This window comes from Ips typographus, linkage group LG3 (genome assembly GCF_016097725.1).
Source record: "Ips typographus isolate SLU linkage group LG3, UJ_Ityp_2.0, whole genome shotgun sequence".
NCBI classification, from domain to species: domain Eukaryota; kingdom Metazoa; phylum Arthropoda; class Insecta; order Coleoptera; family Curculionidae; genus Ips; species Ips typographus.
This window is the reverse complement of record NC_138424.1, coordinates 317502-338354: the sequence shown is the minus strand read 5'-3', so window position 1 is coordinate 338354 and position 20853 is coordinate 317502. Positions and strand designations below refer to the sequence as shown.

Below are 20853 nucleotides of genomic sequence, written 5' to 3'. Positions count from 1 at the left end.
ACGTAACTTAAAAACACACAACATGTCGAATCAAAAACAAAATGTATTGTCAGTACACAAAAATAATAGCACTATATTTTTTTACGCAGTAAAAATAAAAATACACCACATTAAACCATTTAAGACGAAAAAAAAACTGAACACACACACCCCAATACTGTCGCCCTCGTATATATGACGTACGAGACTGGATCAAAAAGTTAATCGATCTGTAGATTCCGCAAGATGGTTTTTTCGTCCAGTTCGACTTGCTGCTCGCTCTTTCCAGAGAACAAGCTCCAGAAACCGGCTTTTTTAACGCGTTTCGATTCGTCAGCTTTCAAATGTTCGGTCTCGATCAGCCAATGACGGTACTTGTCCAGGAGGGACTTGGTGATCGCGTCCAGTTCTTCGACGGTAGGCGCTTCGCCTCCATAGTCCATGGGCAGCAATTCAACAGGAAAATTGTCGGGAACGCCACCTGTTGGGAATACATTTTTAGTTGTGGGTAGTTCACCAGCATTGTCGATTTGGAAAGCAATGATTTTTAACAGTCACGTGATAGTCGCTGTCATTTATGTACAGACTGTTCAATTACGACACAGCACGTCGAGGGTTTAAAATCTAGTAACACAAATATAATGACCAAAAAAATTACCCTTGTGAAATTTGACTAAATTGAGCAGTTCGGATCGTACCAACGGTACAACCAAACGCATCACGTGATGAATCCAGGTGGCGGTGTTGAGCACGTGGATTTGTTTGATTCGACAAGGATGAGCGTCCTGGAACACAATTACAACAATTTCTTTATTTTACACAAACAGTGAACAACTGAACTCACCTGAATATAGTACAGGAAGCATTTCAAGGCTGGAAGACTAACCCTGGCCAAATGTCCGATCGAAACGTCTTTCATGTCAAATATAACGATGTAACTAAGAAATAAAAAAAACGGCTAATAAGTTGGTTATTACAGGTCAAACGTGCAATCATAATTAATCAAAAAAAATATTCCACTTTAATAGCCCAAGTACCAGCAAAAGTTGAATGTATCATTCGGAATAACTAATTAAAATTATAATTTTCGAACGTCAATAACAAAATATGAAGAAACTGTTATTGGTTATTATATTTTTTTATACGAGGAAATAGTACCGAGTATTCAATTAATGTAATAGTTATTAAGTTTGATTGCTTACATACGGCGGTGTAATAATTTTTATTTGAATTTATAAATAAATTGTTTCACTCTTATTAATTAGTTACGTTGGTAAAATTAATGTTTTAATTGACCAAGGAAATTATTACAGTCATCAATAACATTTTTTAATAAAAACACTGATTAATATGGTAAACAAGCCGCAAATTTCGTTGTAGCAATCAACATCTGATTGGTTGTGTCAAACGTCAGAACCTTAATTTTTGACCAATCAGAGGATGAAACTCGGCCGTCTGCGATTAAAACATAATCAAACATGGCGGCTTAGTTTGAAACCTAATCCAGAGGGGCAAGATTACATGAAATTCTAACTTTTCCTAGAAAATTACTATTCGACCGTACTCAACATGAATTCGTAATAATTCATAGTCCTAAATTTGCACAAAAAGTCGTAAAAATCACGCACTGCAAACATCTGTCACAGTTTCGATGCCCCTGAGAACTGTCAATGTCAAGGTGACGTTAGCGTTTGCAGAGTTGCCACGTCTGTCATCTTGGCCAGTTGAAATAAAGAAAATCCCCAAACTGTCACTTTTCTTCTGCTTCTTTGAAGATGTCAGGTGTTTTAATTTGACACGTGTTACTGTGACAGCTAGAAGATTCGTTCAAACGTCGAAATGTAATTTTGGCTTTCTTTTAACCGGATTTTATTTTTCTTTAAAAAATCACAAATAACCGAGATATTTAACATGAAATACAACAGTGTTACTGTACTAGAAGTATTGAAGGTGTCACAATTTGACAGCTTCAAACTGGGTCCCTATGACAGCTAGGTGGTTCGTTCAAACGCCAAAATGTAGCAGGTAATTTTGGCTTTCTTTTAACTAAACTCAATTTTCTTTTAAAAGTTACAAATAACCGAGATATTGACCGGGAAATAGAGCAGTGTATCTGTACTAGAAATAGTAAAGGTGTCTCTATTTGACAGCTTTTAACTGGGTTTCAGTGACAGCTAGGAGGTTCGTTCAAATGTAGCTCAAAACTTCTCTTACAGATAAGCGATAGACAACGTCTCACCCTTCTTGCAAGCCATCCTCAGACAAAACACAGTCGTTGTACATGCAAAAACCCTTGACGACATCGTTGAAATTCATTTTGGTGGGATCGGGGTCGCGGACCGAGTATAGAAGCACCCTGTAGCCGTCGGGGGTGGTTTTGGGAAGCCGTACCAAATACCTGAAACCAAAAGAACCAATAATTAAAACTGATTGCAAGTTAATTTAGTTTAAAAATCACTCTTACGTATTCAGTACTACTTAAAAATGTATTAATTGGGACAATGTGAATCTATAGAGGACCTGGACAGTTAAGGGTTACTGGAAGGATATTTGTGGTACCCTGGAAATAATAAAATATAACCAAGTTCTTTTTAATGGTGGGCTTGATTACCATGGTACTGGTCAATTATTAATTGTGGTTTGTCGGCGTGTTCCACAAAATGCGCCACTGGTTTGTTCAAATGTTTTGGTATATTTCTGGACACCACTTCCTGGACATTACTTTCAGTTAAGTGGGTTCTGGTGGAGCTTTCTTCAAGGTTTTGGAAACCTTTGGCTTGAAAATTTTCTTTAAGTCGCGCTTCGCGCCTTTCTCGATTCCTGGCTACGACTCGGTAAGTGAAACTTTCGTGCTCCCGGATTGGTTCAGTTTTGACAGGTTCTTTTGGTGGTTTAGGTTTTAAACACACCTTCTCCAAGTAACAACTCGGTTTTTTTGGACTTGGAGGACTTTTAGACACTTCCGCCTTTTTTAAACTACCTACAATCACCCCTGTGTTATATCAATTTATTTACTCCTAAAATTGACTACAAACCCAATTTAACTTTAGCATACAATGAGGTTATGACCTTCTTCTGAGTTTTACCTCCATTTTTCTTGTTGTTCTTCATCACCTGCTTCATGGTACAGTTACTTTCCAGGTTATTTGTATACTCTAGTGATTTTAATGACCTGGAGTTTTGCACTTCTTCCATTAACCTATAAATTGGTTTTTTCTTCTTAGTTTTGGCCACTTCACCAGGTCGAAGCACTTTTATGGTTACTCCTTCATCAGAGTTCTGAGGCTGTTTTTTGATTTTTTTAAAGTATCTGACAGGTTCTGCACACAGAAAATCAGAGAAAGTTTTCAAGTTCATGTTTTTCTTGGGGTAGAGTTTAGTGGTGGGCATTTTTTGACCTAACTTGGCTGTCGAACTAGCCCTTCTCATTGACACCATACCAGATTGGGCTTTCAGTTTTCCTCCCTCCAATTTGGAGGTGTTTTTGTATTTTGCAGCTGACTGAACTGCTTTTTTAATTATTGTAGTTTTAAAATTCGGTGATACCAAAACGTTTTTTTGTGGGGACGGTTTGTACGAAACTTTGTCCGAAGTTTTATCCAACTTGGGGTAGGTTACCGTACGCAGTTTCAGTGGAACAGGATCTTCGAGCTGTATAGGAAGACTGGTGGAGTGTTTGGGGGTGATTTTTTGTGGTTCTTCCACTTTGATGGTATTTTTGGGGGTTGTGAGTTTTTTCTGAGATTTTTTGGATTGCATCTTCTTTTTGATTGCGGTGGTTTTGTTCAATATTCGAGCGTAGAGGGGTTCAATATCCTCGGGTCTTGTCACCCTCCGTGCTGTTTGGGAGGGGAGGTCCGCCACTTCTTCACGTTCTAAAACACTCCCAAAAATTTAAAGAAGAAGAAATTTATAAACATATTACGGTATTTAGGCTCAACTGGTTAGGTTACGATTTACAGGATTTAAGATCTGAGTGTTTTATTGTCGACTAAGAGAGTTTAAAAATATCACTATTTTAATCATAAAAAAAATTCAAAATCAACGGTAAGAGAGAGAACCCCATTGCAAATGAATCTTCTCGACAAAGATGAAGAAACTGTTTTAGTGTGTCAGTTGAAGCGTATATCATGTCACGTTATTTGACAGTTGGTTGTGTCTTAGTCATAAATCACAACGCTGTGATTGGTCGAAAAAAAGCAGCAAGTTGACAGCTGCTTTTTTTGACTTAGAACATTTTGTCCATTGTCCGTGTTGTGCTTTGGGACATTTTTGTGGTCACGTGACTGTTTTTAACTGTAGTGTCATGTGACTGTTTTTAACTAATGCCACTTGGCCAGAACAGTGTTGCCAGCTCAAAAATTACCATTTCTTGGTCAAGTGAGTGTTTAAATGGGATTTTGTATGTACATTTTTATATAATTCAGACTACCTTTTTAAGGTCATGTGACTGTTTTCGACTAATGGCCCTTGGCCAGTACAGGGTTACCAGGTCAAAAATTGCACCTCAAAATCAAAAAATTTGTCAAAATTTGTCCTGTATTTTACAATTTTTTCCTTCATAACTCTTTAAATCGGATTTTGCATATTCATCAGTTTTATAGGTTAAGTTTAACAGTTTTGACTGTGACATTTTGCATCTTATCTGTCACTTTCAAAACTACCTCATTAAGAATCCGAACCTAATGTCAAATTACGTCACATCCGTTTTGTCAAACTGACACACATCATTTATGAAATATACTCTGTTCTTGTCAGGAGCATTTTGGTTTGAAAAATTTTAAATTTTCCGCTTTTGTACATTGATTATACAGGGTTAATTAATTTAAGGCAATTTTATTACAACACCAAAATTAAAACGCAGTTATACAAGGTGTCACAAATTCCATTGTTTACAAACGGGGATCTCAAAAACCGTGATATATATAGAAGGACGCAATTTAATGGCGTAAATTATGTTTTCTCAAAGAGTGCTTTGGAAATAACAGCTCTGTTATTGACATTTGACACTTGTCCACGTGATGTCATTACCATTTGCCGACATACTGATCATGTGAACAAAAAGGCGTCACGGAGTAGGCTTTGGCCTTCTAATCTAATGTTGATTACCAAAGCACTCTTTGTAAAAATACAATTTTTCCTGGTTTAGCTAATGATTGAATAATTCAGAAAACCAATATGGCGACCACAAAAATTAGTGAATGATGGTTCCCAAAAACCGAAACGTCGCATGGTATTCAAACTTCCGGCGTTTTAATGAGCTCCAAATTGCGTTTCTGTTACTGTTTAAAAAAAATTGTGACACCCTGTATAAAAACCGGACGATTTTGCAACGTGCACCATCACGTCATATCAATCTTTTTTCAAAATTTAGTTGAGCTATTCCACAACTTGAAAGCCTGTCAAAAGCGGATATGACGTCATCTGACAGTGTGCCTTTTTGATTGCATGACGTTACACTACCAGAAACTGAAATAAAACATGCACCTTCTTCCTCATATAAACCCTCTTCCATTTGCCGTCTCTCTTTGATTTTCTTCAAGAAAATCGGCATTATAGTGCTACGTTGCCGGATCCGTTTCGGTTTTTCGCTCTTCAAACTGGCACAATCCGAATCCGGCGCCATTTCGATGTGACCTTTCCTCTTAATAATTTCATCGAAAATGGTGCCCCTCTTAATAACCTTCTTCTTCTTTTTCGCACTAACATCGTGCAGCATTTCAGAATCGGGATCTTCTTCTTCGAGATAGATTTTGTTTTTCTTTTGCATCGGTTGCGCGCAACTTAACACGTGCTGGTATTTTATAGTACCTGGCGGATTGGTACCTTCAAGAAAGAAAGTTGATAATCTATGTGAAGAGTTTATAATCAAAGTTACCAGTTATGGTGTCTTTGGACAAGATCCGACCTTGAATTTCCAAAAACTGCACCACCTTACTCTTATACTCTTCCGAATCGAAAAACTGACACAACATATGAGCGTCCTTCTCTTTCAGTTTCTGCTTAATCTGTTCCGGGTGTGTGACAAAGTAGGATATGTTCCTGAGTAGATAGTTCCAGTTTAGGGCCCCATTTTTGTACAGTTTCGCCCTGTTATTGTACGCAATACCGGACAACGCGCGCTAGAACCAATCAAATTGGAGACGGGTTGGCAAAAAATTGAGCTGGGACTTACTGATGAGTATGTTCTGAAACTTTTCGCCAGGAAGTACATAGCACGGAAATTTTGAGTGTTTTCCTGAAAATGTGATTAGAAACTGACGTTTTTTTGACGGATCGACAGGTGCGAGAACCAAACAATCCCGTTCATTGTTGTCGACTTGTGGCGTTAATAATCAAAATCATTCTGTCAGATTTTTCGTCAACTTTTGTGTTCGCGTTTCATGTGACAAAATTCGCTGTGATGAACTCATTACTCAGAAATGTCAAGACCATTAATCTTCCCGTAAGTACCACTTGAATTTTACCATAATTTATTATGGGCCCCACAATTTGTTTTGAAGGCACCCTGTCATTGACTATTCAGGGTTCAGTATGAGTGACAATGGTGCTCAGATCAAGTATTGTTTTTTTTTTCGGGTTTTTGATTCACCACTCTTTGGAATATGGGTTTGAACCATTTGCACGATAATTTGTATACAGGTGTGGTAAATCCAAAAGCGACCATAGGAAAACCGTGTAACGGACAAAGAAACGTAGGTAATTGCATGCGCGGGAGAAAGACAGAAAACGAAAAAAAAATCAAGTAGGCCATATTTTTAGCGCGCTGTTGCCAAACGCCGTAAGTAAGTTTGTCGATGGTATTGAATACTTCAATACCATCACACGAATAACATAAGTTACACCATGTTCCGGTACCTAGTCTGGCCCCGGTCTCCCCCAGTGCACTGCCGAATCAGCGAGACCGGCAAATTGGGGTCATGAGACGAGTATTTAATCGGCGTCCCAAGCCATCGACGACCACCGAACTCTGGGGTCATCCCCAGAGGGAGGTCACGAGCGACAGTCCGAACTTCCTAGTGCCCGGACGGCTCGCTACCCTGTTGCAGTGCCTTAAGTAAGTCCTTTGGGCGTGTCGGTCATAGGGGCACCCTGCTCGTATCGAGCGGGTACCGCTTGGCGGCACTTCAGAAGGCCTTACGCCCATACCCCCACACCCACGCATCTACACACCCCCTCTTGGACAGTGTTCAATACTAAGAGTTATGCAGTGCCGAATAAAGAAGTCATACTTGTACTACGTTTGTTGTTTCTGTTCCTACGCCACCCCCCAAAACGTGACATGGTGGAGGCGCCTCGTTTGATCTCGGACTACTGATCTTCATATCAGTAGTCACACCCCAGCTCTACCCCTGACGCTACGACCCTCCCAAAAAATGAAGATGTTGAAGATTTTGAAGGACCAGTTTACAGACTCGCATTTGCCCGAATCGAGTAGGGTAAAGTAAAGAGCGACCTGGAGGACGCCCTAAAGCAACAGAGTCTATGCAGTGCAGATGAGCACAATAATAAGTATAATTTATATTAATGTAGTAAAGGTAAAATTTAACTGAGTAATTGGGTATAGTAGAAATAAGTATATAATTTGCATAGTTGCAGTTTAGTAATAACATTGTCTCAATTTTCTAAGCCAGTGACCTAGGTTCCTTGCTGAGACAGCAAAATAGTGCAAGTATCGTGTGTTTATTTAAAACTAGGTCAAGTGCAAGTACTTGATATAGGATTCTTTGTTTATTAATTTAAAAAATATATATATATTGTTTATTTCAGTGGCCACCGGACGACCTTGTTGCGTCTATCAACGCATTGCCATATCATTTAAGGAAGTAAAGCAGCAAGTCTTGGAGAAGCTGACATCTTCAGATGGGTCCCGCCACGACGGTTCTACTTACACCCGTGTGCACCCAGAGTCTTTTAATAAGTCGAGCTGAAGAAGCATCTCCAAATGTGCTCACGTTAATTAAGAAGAAGTATACATGTCCAATGATAGGTGTGCTAAAGGAGCACGCAAAAGGACACAGTAGGAAGAAGTGAAGCTAAGCGATGAAGTTTGCCGCTTAGAGAATACAGTGCCAAGAGACGGCACTACGAGATGAAGCCTAGGTGAAGCGTTTCCACTTAGATGATGGTGCCCAAAGGAGTATACAATACAATGTGCAGTTGACGTAAATTTTGGCCAAAATGGAGAGCAAGAAGATAGACGCAACACAAGGTTGAAAGGTGACCCAAGGAAAGAATTAATTTTTTTGTGGCTGAAAACATTATCTAGGAATCTAGAAGTAGTTTTAAGAGAAAAGTGTTTATATTTTTGGAATAAAGTTTTTCCCATACCCTCTCTAGCAAATAAGCAACATCGGTTAATTTTAAGATTCATATGGAAAAAGGAAAGACGAGAAATTGATTTTGTAATATAGAATTTTAGTGTTCGGGGCGAACACTTGTTGGAAGGGGGAGATGTCACGAATAACATAAGTTACACCATGTTCCGGTACCTAGTCTGGCCCCGGTCTCCCCCAGTGCACTGCCGAATCAGCGAGACCGGCAAATTGGGGTCATGAGACGAGTATTTAATCGGCGTCCCAAGCCATCGACGACCACCGAACTCTGGGGTCATCCCCAGAGGGAGGTCACGAGCGACAGTCCGAACTTCCTAGTGCCCGGACGGCTCGCTACCCTGTTGCAGTGCCTTAAGTAAGTCCTTTGGGCGTGTCGGTCATAGGGGCACCCTGCTCGTATCGAGCGGGTACCGCTTGGCGGCACTTCAGAAGGCCTTACGCCCATACCCCCACACCCACGCATCTACACACCCCCTCTTGGACAGTGTTCAATACTAAGAGTTATGCAGTGCCGAATAAAGAAGTCATACTTGTACTACGTTTGTTGTTTCTGTTCCTACGCCACCCCCCAAAACGTGACAATATCAATACACAGCAACACTTATCCCATCCGTGCAGATGGTCAAAATCAGTTCCTGAACGGTTCAGAATCATGAATGACATGTGTCAGTTGCGTGGGGCAAGCAATCAAGCAAAGCCAACGTGATAATCACAAGGCAATAAAACAAACTTTCTGATAAAGTTGTCACGTGACCAACTGTCAAACGACGTCCATTTGCTCTAAGCACACTGACGCATGTCAGTTTAGTCTTCTTACCCAATCTTTATCGGACTTTCTCCAAAGCGCATTGATTTTGAATGTTTCTCTCTCTTTATTGTTAATTAATTTGAATGGTTAGTTTTGAGGACTCCATTAACAACAATCTTGGATTAACCAGTTTGTTAATATTTGTCAGCTTGCACTAAGTATGCACTATTGTATGTGTATCCTTCTCTATCGAATAAAATGGAAAGAGTGCGGTATAAACTTTTCACTTGTACAAAACCGTAAAGGTTAGGTTAACGTAAAGGTAATGCAATTTTGAACTTGAAAATGTAGCGAAACGGCAAATTTAAATCTGTTAACAAATGATATTTGAAAAACCTCCTTTTTTCGTTTACAGACCATAAAATATTTATCAAAACAAGCCACCCCATCACTTTCGACCATCGAGAACCATGCGCCCCCAAAAGCCGAAGAATCTACCACATTCTCAAACTCTCCCCGCTCCAGATCGCTCCCCCCCAACCTAAGCCCAATTAAAATCGACCATTGCATCCCCACGAGTTTCTACCCTAAAACAGTGTCAGCCCTTTACGAACCGAAATTCCGCAAAACGCCAAGTTCAGGCTTGTGCAAACCGACCTTTAAGGTGGCGTACAAGTTTAAACGAGCCTTCAGTCAGAAAAGTGCGAGCAGAGCGAAGAACCGGTCTCAAGACAGCGAGAAACGTAGTAAAAAACAAGGCGTGAAAGATCAATTTTGTGAAACGCCTGTCCTGAAACCTGAAAGTAGCTTTAAGAAGAAACAACGTCAAATTCTGCAAGATCAAAATGTCATTACAACTAGTAAAACTAGAAGTATGCACGCTGTCAGAGCCTCATTAAGCACACCTCAAGTTGATAACCAAGTACAGTCTATGTCCACTTTTAAAGAAATCTACAAGGTGTCCCCAATAAGAGCGCTCATATCGTTGAATGACGAAGTCAAGACCAGAAAGTACAAGACGAACCTTCTAGCCACGCAAGGCAAAAATAAAGTCAAGTTTCACTATTTAAGCGAAAACCACGAGTGTAGGCAGTGTTTGTCCAGAAACAGAAAACGCATGGCCGACTTTTACAAGAACAACCGAGACAAAATGAACAATTTCCTCCCCAAAAAACGGGGCTATTGCACTTACGTGAAAGACCCTAACGCTCAACGTCGCTTCCTGGAGGAACAATCGGAAAACCATCAAGAAATCGTTCTGGTCAAAGACCAAAACTTGGATTCTAGTATGGAAGAACAGGCGGTGACTTTGTTCAATCTAATCAAGCTGCAAACCACCAGCCCTAAAAGAAACTTCGTACCAACTAACAGTTACAAGTTTGAGGCCAAAAAAACCCCAGAAACTTATAAATTTGAGCCAGAAAAACGGGATGACTACCACCCCGATCCTTATCCCTTGGAAATGTTCCAGGACGACTATTTACCCGAACTGAACAAAAAACATCAATCCTGTCCAATTTTAGAAACAACCACAACAGAAGACACTCCTGTAAGTGAAGAATGTCAGGCTCCCGACCCGGTAATTGAAAAGAGAAAACCACTTTTACTCAAAAAACCTGAAATACGTTTAAAACCAAAACCTATAACAACAATAAACTGTGGTAAGAAGAAATGCCCAGACTGTGGTACAGGCAAGAAAAGAGCTCCATGCAAAATTCCCGTCCCTAAAAAGAAACAGGACGACCCTTGCGCCCCACCTGAAAAGAAACCGCCTTGCCAGAAAGACAACCCTTGCAACAATCCTTACAAAGGCCTGTCACCTCCACCACAACCACCAAAAACCGTGGTCAACTTCCCGGTAATCAAACTCAAAGACTTTGAAGGTCCTGAGAACGTCCTCACTCAAAACGTCACAACCTACCCAGTTGGAGTGAACTGGAAAAGCCACGAAAACGAGGCAAAACCTGCGGAACCCAAAAGGTACCAAATAAGGGACAGCAACATCCACCACGAAAAGTCTAAAGTGGACAGCAGCAAGTATCTGGAAATCTTCAAAGCTCGCCAGGAGCGCTCGAGGGATTTGTTGCAACTGAGCAAACGCACGGAACAGCACAAGGACGTGTACTTTATCCACCCCAAGGACAATTTGAATCAGAAAATTTGCGACGCGATCAATACCGCACCGAAAGTGGAATTGGCGGAACATTCGAAACAAATGATCGCCAGAGCTATCAAGAAAATGATCGATCCCATAATCGAGAAAGAATTTTTAAAGTACGAAGAAGTGAAAGCTGGTAAGTATCAACAATTCGTTAAATTACGTCACTCCATGGTGCGTCAAACCAAATGTTTGACACTTGACAATGACATTGACGTTTAAATGAGTCATTTTTAGTTTTTATTTTGTTTGTGGTAAAAAAGTTGATTTGTACAAGGTGTTTAACGGTAAAAATGCGTTACATTTCAAGATTTGATAGTGCATAAAACTGTCCTCTCCGCAACATTACTTAGAGCCAAATTTCAACAAAATAAGGAAAGTGTCTAAAAAACGACTCTCAAATTGGCTAAAATTGGCATCACTGTGACGCCCTCTAGCGGTCAAACCATTTAACCAATCAACTGAAATGAGTATATTTTTGGAAATCTCCCACTGTGAGCAATATTTTTGCTTCAGTGTGATTTTGACGTCAAGTGTCAAATAAACGAGTTAATCTAGGTTAAAGTGTCAACAAATTTTGACGCTCTCTAGCGGCCAAACCACTTAACCATAATAATATAGTATTTTTGGAAAGCTCCCACCATCTTTTGCATCAGTGACAGTTAAGTGTCAAATAAGCGAGCTATTCAATGTCAAAGTGTTGAAAGTGTCAAAAACCCACTCTAGAAAAACTCCCGTCACTTTGACGGCCTCTAGCGGCCAAATCACTTAACCAATCAACTTAAGAAAGGACTCTCAGTGTGAACCATCTTTTTGCTTCAGTGTCATTTTGAATTTAAGTGTCAAATAAGCGAATTATTCAAGGTGAGAATGTCAAAAAACCATTCTTGAGAAACTCGCCTCACTTTGACGCCCTCTAGCAGCGAAACAACCAATCAACTTAAGTAAAAATATTCTTGGAAAGCTGTCACTGTTTTGTCTTTCTCAAAAGCATAAGTTTGCCTGTCTAATTAATGTTTTGTTCCAAATTTTGACTCTAGCTTTAGAACGTATGGAAAAGCACCTCACCAAGACCCTGAACGCCATAAAACCTTTAAACCAGAAGCTCGCACCAGAAGCTCCCGCTAAAGTGCACTTTAAATTTCCTTGGCAAAGTCCTCAAATCAAGGAAACCAACCAACGTCCCCGCATCACAGATCCCCAAAGTCAGCTGTCAAATTTGCAGGACCCCAACTTTAAAATCCCGATCGCGGCGCCCTCGTGGGCCAAAAACAACTACCGGGAACAACAAAATGTTTTCAATATCTTTGCAACGGACCGACCAAACTATCTGGGACAAAAAGCGTCCATTCTGGCCAAAGGCTCGGGATGCGACGATAAAACCGACGAAATGTTTAAGAAAGGCAAAAAAATCGATCCGGCAGATTCTCTAACCAGTAAACAGGAAAAACACATTGCTAGCAAAAAAGAAGATCAGTGCAAAAAGGAGGACCCTTGCAAACCAAAAGATCCGTGCAAAAAAGAAGATCCGTGCAAAAAAGAGGATCCTTGTAAAAAAGACCCTTGCAAAGCGGAGCCGGTCACAAAATGTGACCCGTGCATTAAACCAGAAACGGTTTGCAAAATTGACCCTTGCGGAAAGGAAGAGGAAACCCCTTGTGGCCCGCCAGAAAAAGCATCCCCCATCGTATGCAATAAACCCAAATGTGACAACCAGGACAGTAGTAGTGTAGACCCCAAAGGTGGAGAAATTGCATGCAAAAAATCACCGGTGCAAGAAACTTACGATCCGTGCAAACCTAAAGTTATTTGCGACAAAAGTGCGATTCCCAGAAAGGAAATAAGTTGTCCGAAATGTCCAGAAGGACCAATGGTTAAGATGCGTGCCTTTAGTGAAGAAAAGCCCGACTGTTGTCCGGTAAAGCCCGACTGCGGCCCCAAATGTCCTGAAGGTAATAATCAAACTAGTAAAAAAGTACTAGTGTTCATGAACTCTCTGCTTTCAGTCACTGAAGCTGAATGTATTCAAATACCATGCAAGGAGTGTAAACCAGAAGAAGAAATTAAACCTAAACCCGTAATATGTATTAAATCCAGCCAAGATGGTTTACACGGTTTACCTGGAATGAAACAAATGGCTAAATGCGGTAAGTACACAACAATTCAAAACAAACTCAACCAAACTGAAAAAGTAATCTTCTGACTAGATTTGACCAAAAATCCTCCTTGCCCCAGCTGTCAACCTCAACCAAGCGAAACTTTCTTAGACATCCACAAATCCGGAATCAGTCCCTCTTCACAACCTTCTGCCACCGATAAGCCAATCAAGGAACAACCCAAAGAAGAAGAAGAAGTAGCCTGTCCTATAGTGTGCAAGAAGGACGAATGCTTAAACCGAACCCAGTGCAACAAAGACAACAGATACTGCAATCCGGACATTTTGAAGAAACAAGAAGCAGAACGAAAAGAATTGGCTGAACTTGAGGAAGCCATTAAGAGGGAACAAAAGGTTGTGTGTAGGAAACCTGTAATGTTCAAAGAGGAGACCCGAAGAAAGTGGTCTGCAGTTAAAATTGAGTGTAAGTACCAGTTTTAGCGGCACTTTACACTCTTTTATTGTGTTTTTGCAGCCAATAAAATGGGGGACAAGAACACATTTAAAAAACCCCCGAAAAAGTGTAGTTCCAACTACAACTCTTCAGAAGGGTCTAAGTTTCTGATGTCTAAGACCTCTAGAATGGACATGCAATTGATAACTCCAAGTAAAAAAAGTTTGGTGGAAAGCTGTTCAGATAAAATAACAGATTTGTGCATGATGATCATCAGAAAACATAAAGGGGGGGAAAAATCAGCCCCTATTGTGGTAACCCTGTCAAGAAGCCTACCTTCATTTGGAAAAATTGAAAATTACTCAGGTTTAAACAATCCACTATTTGAGTTACTTTTGGTTAAATTGTCTTTTTCAGGAATATCCATACAGACTTCAGGGAGGCACAAACCTTTCGATTTAGCACCAATTTATTTTAGAACAAGCAGTGTAGGAGGAAAGGTTTTAAAAGAAAAAGAGTCATTTTTGGACATGAAAGGTACCAGATCAACCAAATGTTGGGTTCATAAAACATAAAAACTTGAATGTTTCAGAATGTTTTGTGAAAATCAAAAACAAACAGAATCGCTCCATGTTTGACAGGAGACTCAAATCCGAGCATGACGTCACTTACCTAGGAAGGGAGAAACACTCCCTCTCGGACTCCGCAGACGACCTTTACAATTGCGTGAAACGCAACACGAAAAAGAGCAGTAAAAAAGTACAGTGCAAACCAGCTGATAAAGACTCGTGCAAGGATAACAAAGACTCGAAAATAAAGCAGTTGACTGACTGTCTGAAGACGAAAAAGTCTAAAGAAGCAGTCGCGAAGCAACGAGACGACACTGATCACTGTCAGAAAAAGAAAAAAGACTCCGTGGATTGCAGTAAGAAAGAAGATCATTGTAAGAAGAAAGAAGATCCTTGCAAGTTGAAAGAAGGTTCTTGTAAAAAGAGTGTTGAAGGTATAAGTGCTAAAAGTCAGGAGATTTGCGAAGCCCTTGGTGCCAAGGCGAGCAAAGAAACGTTCACCAAACCCTTAATTTTTATGAAGAAGTTTGAAGATGATAAAAGTGGTTGTAAAACCGATAAAATTGAATGTAAAGGAAAAGATGATCCTTGCAAGAAAAAAGAAGATCCCTGTAAAAAGAAAGAAGACCCTTGTAAAAAGAAGGAAGATCCTTGTAAAAAGAAAGAAGATCCTTGTAAAAAGAAAGAGGATCCTTGTAAAAAAAAGGAAGATCCTTGCAAAAAGAAAGAAGACCCTTGTAAAAAGAAAGAGGATCCTTGTAAAAAGAAAGAAGACCCTTGCAAAAAGAAAGAAGACCCTTGTAAAAAGAAGGAAGATCCTTGTAAAAAGAAAGAGGATCCTTGTAAAAAGAAGGAAGACCCTTGCAAAAAGAAGTGTGATAACAAACCAGAAAAAACGGGCAAGTTTGCAGATTGTGCTGCCATTTTAAGCGGTCAAAAACCAAAAGATTGTAAAAACGCCATGAACAAACCTATTAATAAAAGTTGTAAAAAGAAAACTTTTAAAGACAAATATCCCTGGAGCCTACTGCAAAAGGCTAAAGAATGCTTACTACCCAGCTCTTCAAGTAAGTATCCAATTTTAAATTCTCACACAAAATTAATTTATAATTTTTAAAAGATCAAAAAAGCACTAGTGATCCTTGCCTAACCAAAAAAACTGATACTAAAACTCCTACCAAATCCAAGTCAGACCCTTGTCTGTCAGCCAAAGAGAAAAATGAATCTCCAGAAGTGAAGAGACTGCTAGAAAAGTTCAAAAAAGAATGTGATTCAAGCAAAACTCAAACTAAAAAAGAACCAGAAATTTTCTGTAAAAAAGACAATCTTTGCAACGCAGTAAAAAAGAGCAAAGAAGGCAACAAACCAGATGTGGCATGCAAACCAAAAGATCCGTGCAAAAAAGAAGACCCTTGCAAGAAGAAAAAAGAGGACCCGTGCAAAAAGCCGGACCCATGCAAGAAAAAGGAAGACCCTTGCAAAAAACCGGATCCGTGCAAAACATCAACCAAACCAACCAACAAGCTACAGATGTCTTCGTCTGTTCAAGGTAAACTTAACGCATTAGAGAGAGAAGGGATGTTTGATTGTCCGAATAATTTTCCAGGCTCTAAAACAGCTAAAGGTAAATCGTCCTATCCGTGGAATGTAAGTGAATAATTCCGAGAATAGACACGGTAAAATAGGTTTCTTCTTTTCAGATGATGTAGCAAGATTCACTTGTGGGAAAATGTTGCTCATCTGCAACCAGACTTGTGGGCAACAAGCAAAATTGAACTTTCACACTGGGACGCAAATGTTTAAATCAAAAGGCAGTAAGAAGTCTGCTTTGGATCTCTTTCCGAAGAAACGCAAGGTGGACTCTTCAGTTGGTATAGTGAAGTATTGTCAAATGAAAATTAAAGAAAAAGAAGAGAGTCGAAAACCGTGCAAGGAAAAAGAACAACTTGGTAAATCTAATATTGATTGCTTAAAGTATGTTGGACCATCTAAACCGGTTGAAAGTGACAAAAAACATTCTTTAACTGGATGTTTCAAAGCTTGCAAGAAGAGTGAAGATGCGTCATGTAGTAACAAAGTCGAAGAAAAGCCAAAGGAGAAACCAATAATTCATAGCAGTAAACAACCCCATTGTCCCAGTACTTTGGACAGGTTGAGTAAAGAGATACAAGAAATAATGGCTAGAAGAATCAAAGTTGAAGAACTAAACAAGAAACTTGAACTTGATAAAAAAGAAAAGGATTGTAAAGACATTACTTCTAGTAGAAGTGGCAAAGACAATCCTTTAACTGGATGTTTCAAAGCTTGCAAGAAGAGTGAAGATTCGTCATGTAGTAACAAAGTCGAAGAAAAGCCAAATGAAAAACCAATAATTGATAGCAGTAAACAACCTACTTGTCCCAGTACTTTAGATAGGTTGAGTAAAGAAATACAAGAAATAATGACTAGAAGAATCAAAGTGGAAGAACAAAAGAAGAAACCTGAACTTGATAAGAAAGAAAAAGATTTTTGTAAAGAAACTTCTAGTAGTCCAGTCCAAGTGAAGAAAGATGATGAATGTTTACGCCGCAAAGTTACTGCTAAAACAACACCAAAAACAGGTGATGCCACTGACAAGAAGGTTTTGGAACCTAAACACACTAAGGAAAGTGACAAAGAAAAAGCAGTACAACCCTCTGATGAATGTAAAGAATTGAAAAGCATTAAACCAGCTGCTGGGCAATGTCCTGAACAAGATTTCAAGACCACAAAACCAAAAAAAGACTGCGTAACGTCAAAAAAGGACACAAAACGTCAAAAACCTAAACTGATCCGGAGTAGCTCATGTTTGAAAACTTCACAGTCGAAAAATTGTCAAGATTATAAGCCTTCTGCGTCTAGTAACGACTGTAAGAGTGGCTCACAAAAGACCAAACCACATTGTGACAACATTGTCGAGACAATCACATCAAAAAAAATCGAGTGTGAAGACAAATCCAAAAAATGCGAGAAACTCATCGCAACTTTAACGGCGGGCCCTAAAGGCCTCTGTCAGTCACGTGACGATGAAGCAGAAGAACCCTCCCCAGTGATTGCAAAAGACTGTAAGTGTGACGTAACACCACCTGCTAAGGAACCAGCAGACAAGAACGAATGTCAACCAAAACCACCAACGGACACTCATCAAAGCATTCAGAAAGGTTTGAAAGGGCTGACCAACATGTTGCCAGGTAGCGAAACGAACGAACTCAAAGATATGGGACTGTTGCGGCAATGCATGTTTCTTGCTAAAGAAAATCAACGTACCCCGGTGACTCTCCGTAAGTTTGGCAATCCCGCATGAGTTTTTTTTTTTGCAAAGTTTACTGTTACAGCCGCCACTGATGAGGAGTTGAACAAAGCCATGAGCGAAGGACAAGTGTTTTTATGTCAAGTCAGGAAGTTCGGTAATTCCTCATTTATTTTTTGTTTTTAATGTTAAGAAGATTGCTTCAACTGATGCTGTCAACAAAGATGAGAAAAGTGACATGTGTCAGTCAGGCTAATGGAAAGTCTACACGTGCAGCATTTGCGTGAATCACAGCACTGTTTGTAGTTTGTGATTGGTCAAAAAAGCAACAAAAGCCACTGTGCTGAAATTTGCATCAAGCGGTTTAGCGGTATGTCGGTTAAACAGGACTGCTAGTGCTTACTATTGCTTACTCAACTTCTAAACCATTAAGGTTCCCAAACCAAATCGATTAATATAATCGATTTCACGATCCATAACGTCAAGAAGAAACATGATTGATTTGCTTCCATCAAGAGCAGCCATTTTCTTATTGTAAACAAGTGTCAAATTACGTCACATCCGCTTTGGCAGACTGTCTAATGTCAGTTATGAAATTTTCCATATGGTTTGTCGAGATCGTTATTGGTTTGTTTTTTCCTACTGTTGATTTCTTGCGATAAATTAATCATTTTAAAATTTTCCACACTTTTTTTTCAATTAACAATTACCATCAGGTCACAAACTTGCAGCGTTGCCATATATATCAGATATCTTTCTTAATCATTAAAGCAAGTTTATAATAAACTGTTTTAGGTGTTGGTGAAAAAATGATATGTGAAGAATTAAAGCAACCAGACAAAGAGATTGAACCGTCAGTTTTTGAGGAAGACGGTGTGGAAAAAGTGCTTAAATGCGCTCTAGTAAGAGACAAAAATAACCGTGAAAGGTTTGCGCTGTTGCCAAAACCCATATTATTTTTTTATACTTTTTCCCTTTTAAACTAAGGTTCATTTGCACTGAAATTTTTCCTAAACAAGCAAAAATGAAAGAAGATGCGTCTGAAGCCAAACAAAAAATCAAAATTATTTCCAATAAACTGGTTTGTAGAAAATTTCCAACACCTGACGGTAAGCTGTGACGTCCTGTCACTTTCCAATTTTGACATTTTACGACTTGAAGGTGCAAAAAAGGAGATTTTCTGTACAATGGCAAGAGTGGAGGAAATCAAATCGCCGCGAGAGGGAGACAGTTGCAGGCCACAGAATGATAGACAGACAAAAGCTGTCAGCAAACCGGCAACGGCTCACTTGACGCGCAAATGTCCCGACAACTCGACCAATCAGGATGTGGAATGCGGTAGTAGAGAGGAGACCAAAAACGACCACTCGAAAGAGTGTAAATAAATCATTGTCATAAAAAAAGTAAACAAAAAGCGCAAAAATAACCAAGAAAATTTGTTGTTTTAAATTTTGATTTTTTTTTTTTGACCGGTAATATATTGCTATGTTGTGAATGGTTTTTAGTACCTACCCCATGTCTAGTAAGTTTTTCATTTTGGGTTCCATCGGGTCTCTGTTGCAGAAAATGCTCGGATGGTTCGCTCTGATGGTGAACCATGCCTCTAGTGCGCTCTTTGTCTTTTCGTGCGAGTAGTAACAGGCGTGCAGAAAAAGATAGATGAACTCTTCGTTGACGTCCGGTAGATGGGGTTGCGATGCTAGCCTGAAAAACCGTTAAATTTGACAGTTATTTTCTATTATGTTAAATTAAGAGAACTTTAAGTTCCCATAGTTGTCACACTTTTGTTTTACAGTACTATTTACATGCTTGTGTGTACTGTACTTGTGGGTTTTTAACAGATCGTAAATTACAGGATGTACCTGCAATTTGATGGTGAGTGTTAACTGCTAAAGAGAAAAGGTTATCTTTGGTTTGGCTTACTTAGAACATCGTTAATTCTTATATAAGTGTATTTTGCCTTAAGCCTCTTAAACTAGGTAACATACTTTATGTAACTCTATATAAGCATTGCTCGTTCATTGAAGAGGTTTTCACTTTTCTGCACTGCAGCTGACTCACGTTTTTATTATTGCATTATAATATCGATTATGTGGGTTATTACAGGGAGTTTTCCATAATGGACATAAAAGAATAAAGCTTTAGATATTTACTGACAAAGGCAAGTCAAATGTAAGTGGAACACACTGCATAAAGCAACAAAAGAGACCGGAGCACTCACATTCTATCTGTCCTCGAGGATCAGTTTCTTGACACTTGGTGAATGAATAGTTGTTAATGGTAACTTATTTAGGCATGGAAGATGTTGGGTTTTTTGTAATAACCGTCAAAGTTGAGCCTTTTTATGACCTAACTTTTCTGGTTTTCACTGAACCACTCTGTATTAAAAAAAGCTGGCAAGTTTGCTGGTTCTGCCCAGTTGTAAAAAGGCATCTCTTCACAGATACAAATTCCGGTTTTTGCTTAACGGGCCTCATGAATAAATGCGGCTTTATCGACTAAATAACCAAATTAGCCTTGGAAATTATTATTAAAAAAACGCCTTTAATGAAATTATATTACATGATTAGTGTCGAAACTTTGACACAATTTTCAACTTTTTCAAGGGTATACAGCAATTGCGCACTCACCAATTTTTAATTTTAATCATGTCCTTTTTCTTCCCTTCCGGATGTTTTTCCAATCCATCGATAAATGGGTGACGGTGTTTCAGATTTAACGCACTCATATTCGCACTACTTAAACACACTTGAAGAGAAATTTTTCGTTACAACAACAATTATTGCAAATTTTTCTTAAAACTTTCGAAAAATTTACGTGAGTACCATTCTGGTCGAACGCACGGTGGAAAGAGAGTGGAGTGATAATGAGAAAGTAAACAGTACCCACTATGTGGTACCATCGACGTTTTGCAGGACCGCGACGTTGGAAACTGAGCGAGTCGTACAGAAATTTTGCTTTTGTTTCGATTTTGCAAGAACCCAGAATGGGAAGGGGCACTGCGAACAGCAGTACCAACATATTTCACTCTGCTACGTCAGATATGTGGCTACGAATTAGTACCAGCAGTTGGCAATTTTCCAAATGGAACCACATATTTCAGCCTTTTATTGTGATTGGTCAAAAAAGCAGCTTTCAAATACTGCGCATGTAGACTTTATATCAATAAGACCCATTTTTCCTTTATTATTTAATTTTCTTTTTTTATAAAATAAAATTCTGTTTCACTTTAATACTTTCCGCAAT

General features: G+C 39.3%; 2 protein-coding genes across 5 annotated transcripts; one reads left to right on the top strand and one right to left on the bottom strand.

Annotated features, from left to right (window-relative positions):
• Nucleotides 1–25: 25 nt before the first annotated feature.
• On the bottom strand, nucleotides 26–20543 carry LOC145727296 (retinol-binding protein pinta-like). Of its 3 annotated transcripts, none has more exons than XM_081976839.1 (7): nucleotides 6155–6313; nucleotides 5858–6101; nucleotides 5467–5805; nucleotides 3015–3854; nucleotides 2591–2959; nucleotides 2438–2539; nucleotides 2240–2377 (listed from the first exon to the last, which is right to left on the bottom strand). In XM_081976839.1, exons 1-6 carry the CDS (start codon nucleotides 6191–6193, stop codon nucleotides 2508–2510), a joined length of 1863 nt encoding a protein of 620 aa, XP_081832965.1. In that variant the 5' UTR covers nucleotides 6194–6313; the 3' UTR covers nucleotides 2240–2377; nucleotides 2438–2507. The 3 variants fall into 3 exon arrangements, with proteins under 3 accessions (XP_081832966.1, XP_081832965.1, XP_081832964.1); XM_081976838.1 differs by having other exon boundaries at nucleotides 2444–2539; XM_081976840.1 differs by lacking the exons at nucleotides 2438–2539; nucleotides 2591–2959; nucleotides 3015–3854; ... (1 more) ...; nucleotides 5858–6101; nucleotides 6155–6313 and adding exons at nucleotides 26–460; nucleotides 638–764; nucleotides 824–917; nucleotides 19120–19311; nucleotides 20238–20543 and having other exon boundaries at nucleotides 2219–2377.
• On the top strand, nucleotides 6299–19102 carry LOC145727287 (uncharacterized). 2 transcript variants are annotated; one of them, XM_081976805.1, is made up of 15 exons: nucleotides 6299–6424; nucleotides 9479–11357; nucleotides 12262–13173; nucleotides 13228–13368; nucleotides 13429–13800; nucleotides 13852–14136; nucleotides 14188–14307; nucleotides 14363–15406; nucleotides 15460–15888; nucleotides 15946–15963; nucleotides 16040–17638; nucleotides 17693–17764; nucleotides 18403–18535; nucleotides 18595–18716; nucleotides 18769–19102. In XM_081976805.1, the coding sequence occupies exons 1-15, from the start codon at nucleotides 6383–6385 to the stop codon at nucleotides 18990–18992; spliced, it is 7392 nt and encodes a 2463-aa protein (XP_081832931.1). In that variant the 5' UTR covers nucleotides 6299–6382; the 3' UTR covers nucleotides 18993–19102. The 2 variants fall into 2 exon arrangements, with proteins under 2 accessions (XP_081832931.1, XP_081832929.1); XM_081976803.1 differs by having other exon boundaries at nucleotides 15460–15963.
• Nucleotides 20544–20853: the final 310 nt, after the last annotated feature.

Coding starts and splice junctions, on each gene's coding strand:
- LOC145727296 (XM_081976839.1), bottom strand. CDS start 6,193: ATGTACTTCCTGGCGAAAAGTTTCAGAACATACTCATCA. Junction 2,960..3,014: donor GTATGCTAAAGTTAAATTGG/GTTTGTAGTCAA, acceptor GGGTGATTGTAG/GTAGTTTAAAAAAGGCGGAA. Junction 2,540..2,590: donor AATAATTGACCAGTACCATG/GTAATCAAGCCC, acceptor TATTATTTCCAG/GGTACCACAAATATCCTTCC.
- LOC145727287 (XM_081976803.1), top strand. CDS start 6,383: ATGAACTCATTACTCAGAAATGTCAAGACCATTAATCTTCCC. Junction 6,425..9,478: donor TCAAGACCATTAATCTTCCC/GTAAGTACCACT, acceptor TTTCGTTTACAG/ACCATAAAATATTTATCAAA. Junction 11,358..12,261: donor GTACGAAGAAGTGAAAGCTG/GTAAGTATCAAC, acceptor TTTTGACTCTAG/CTTTAGAACGTATGGAAAAG.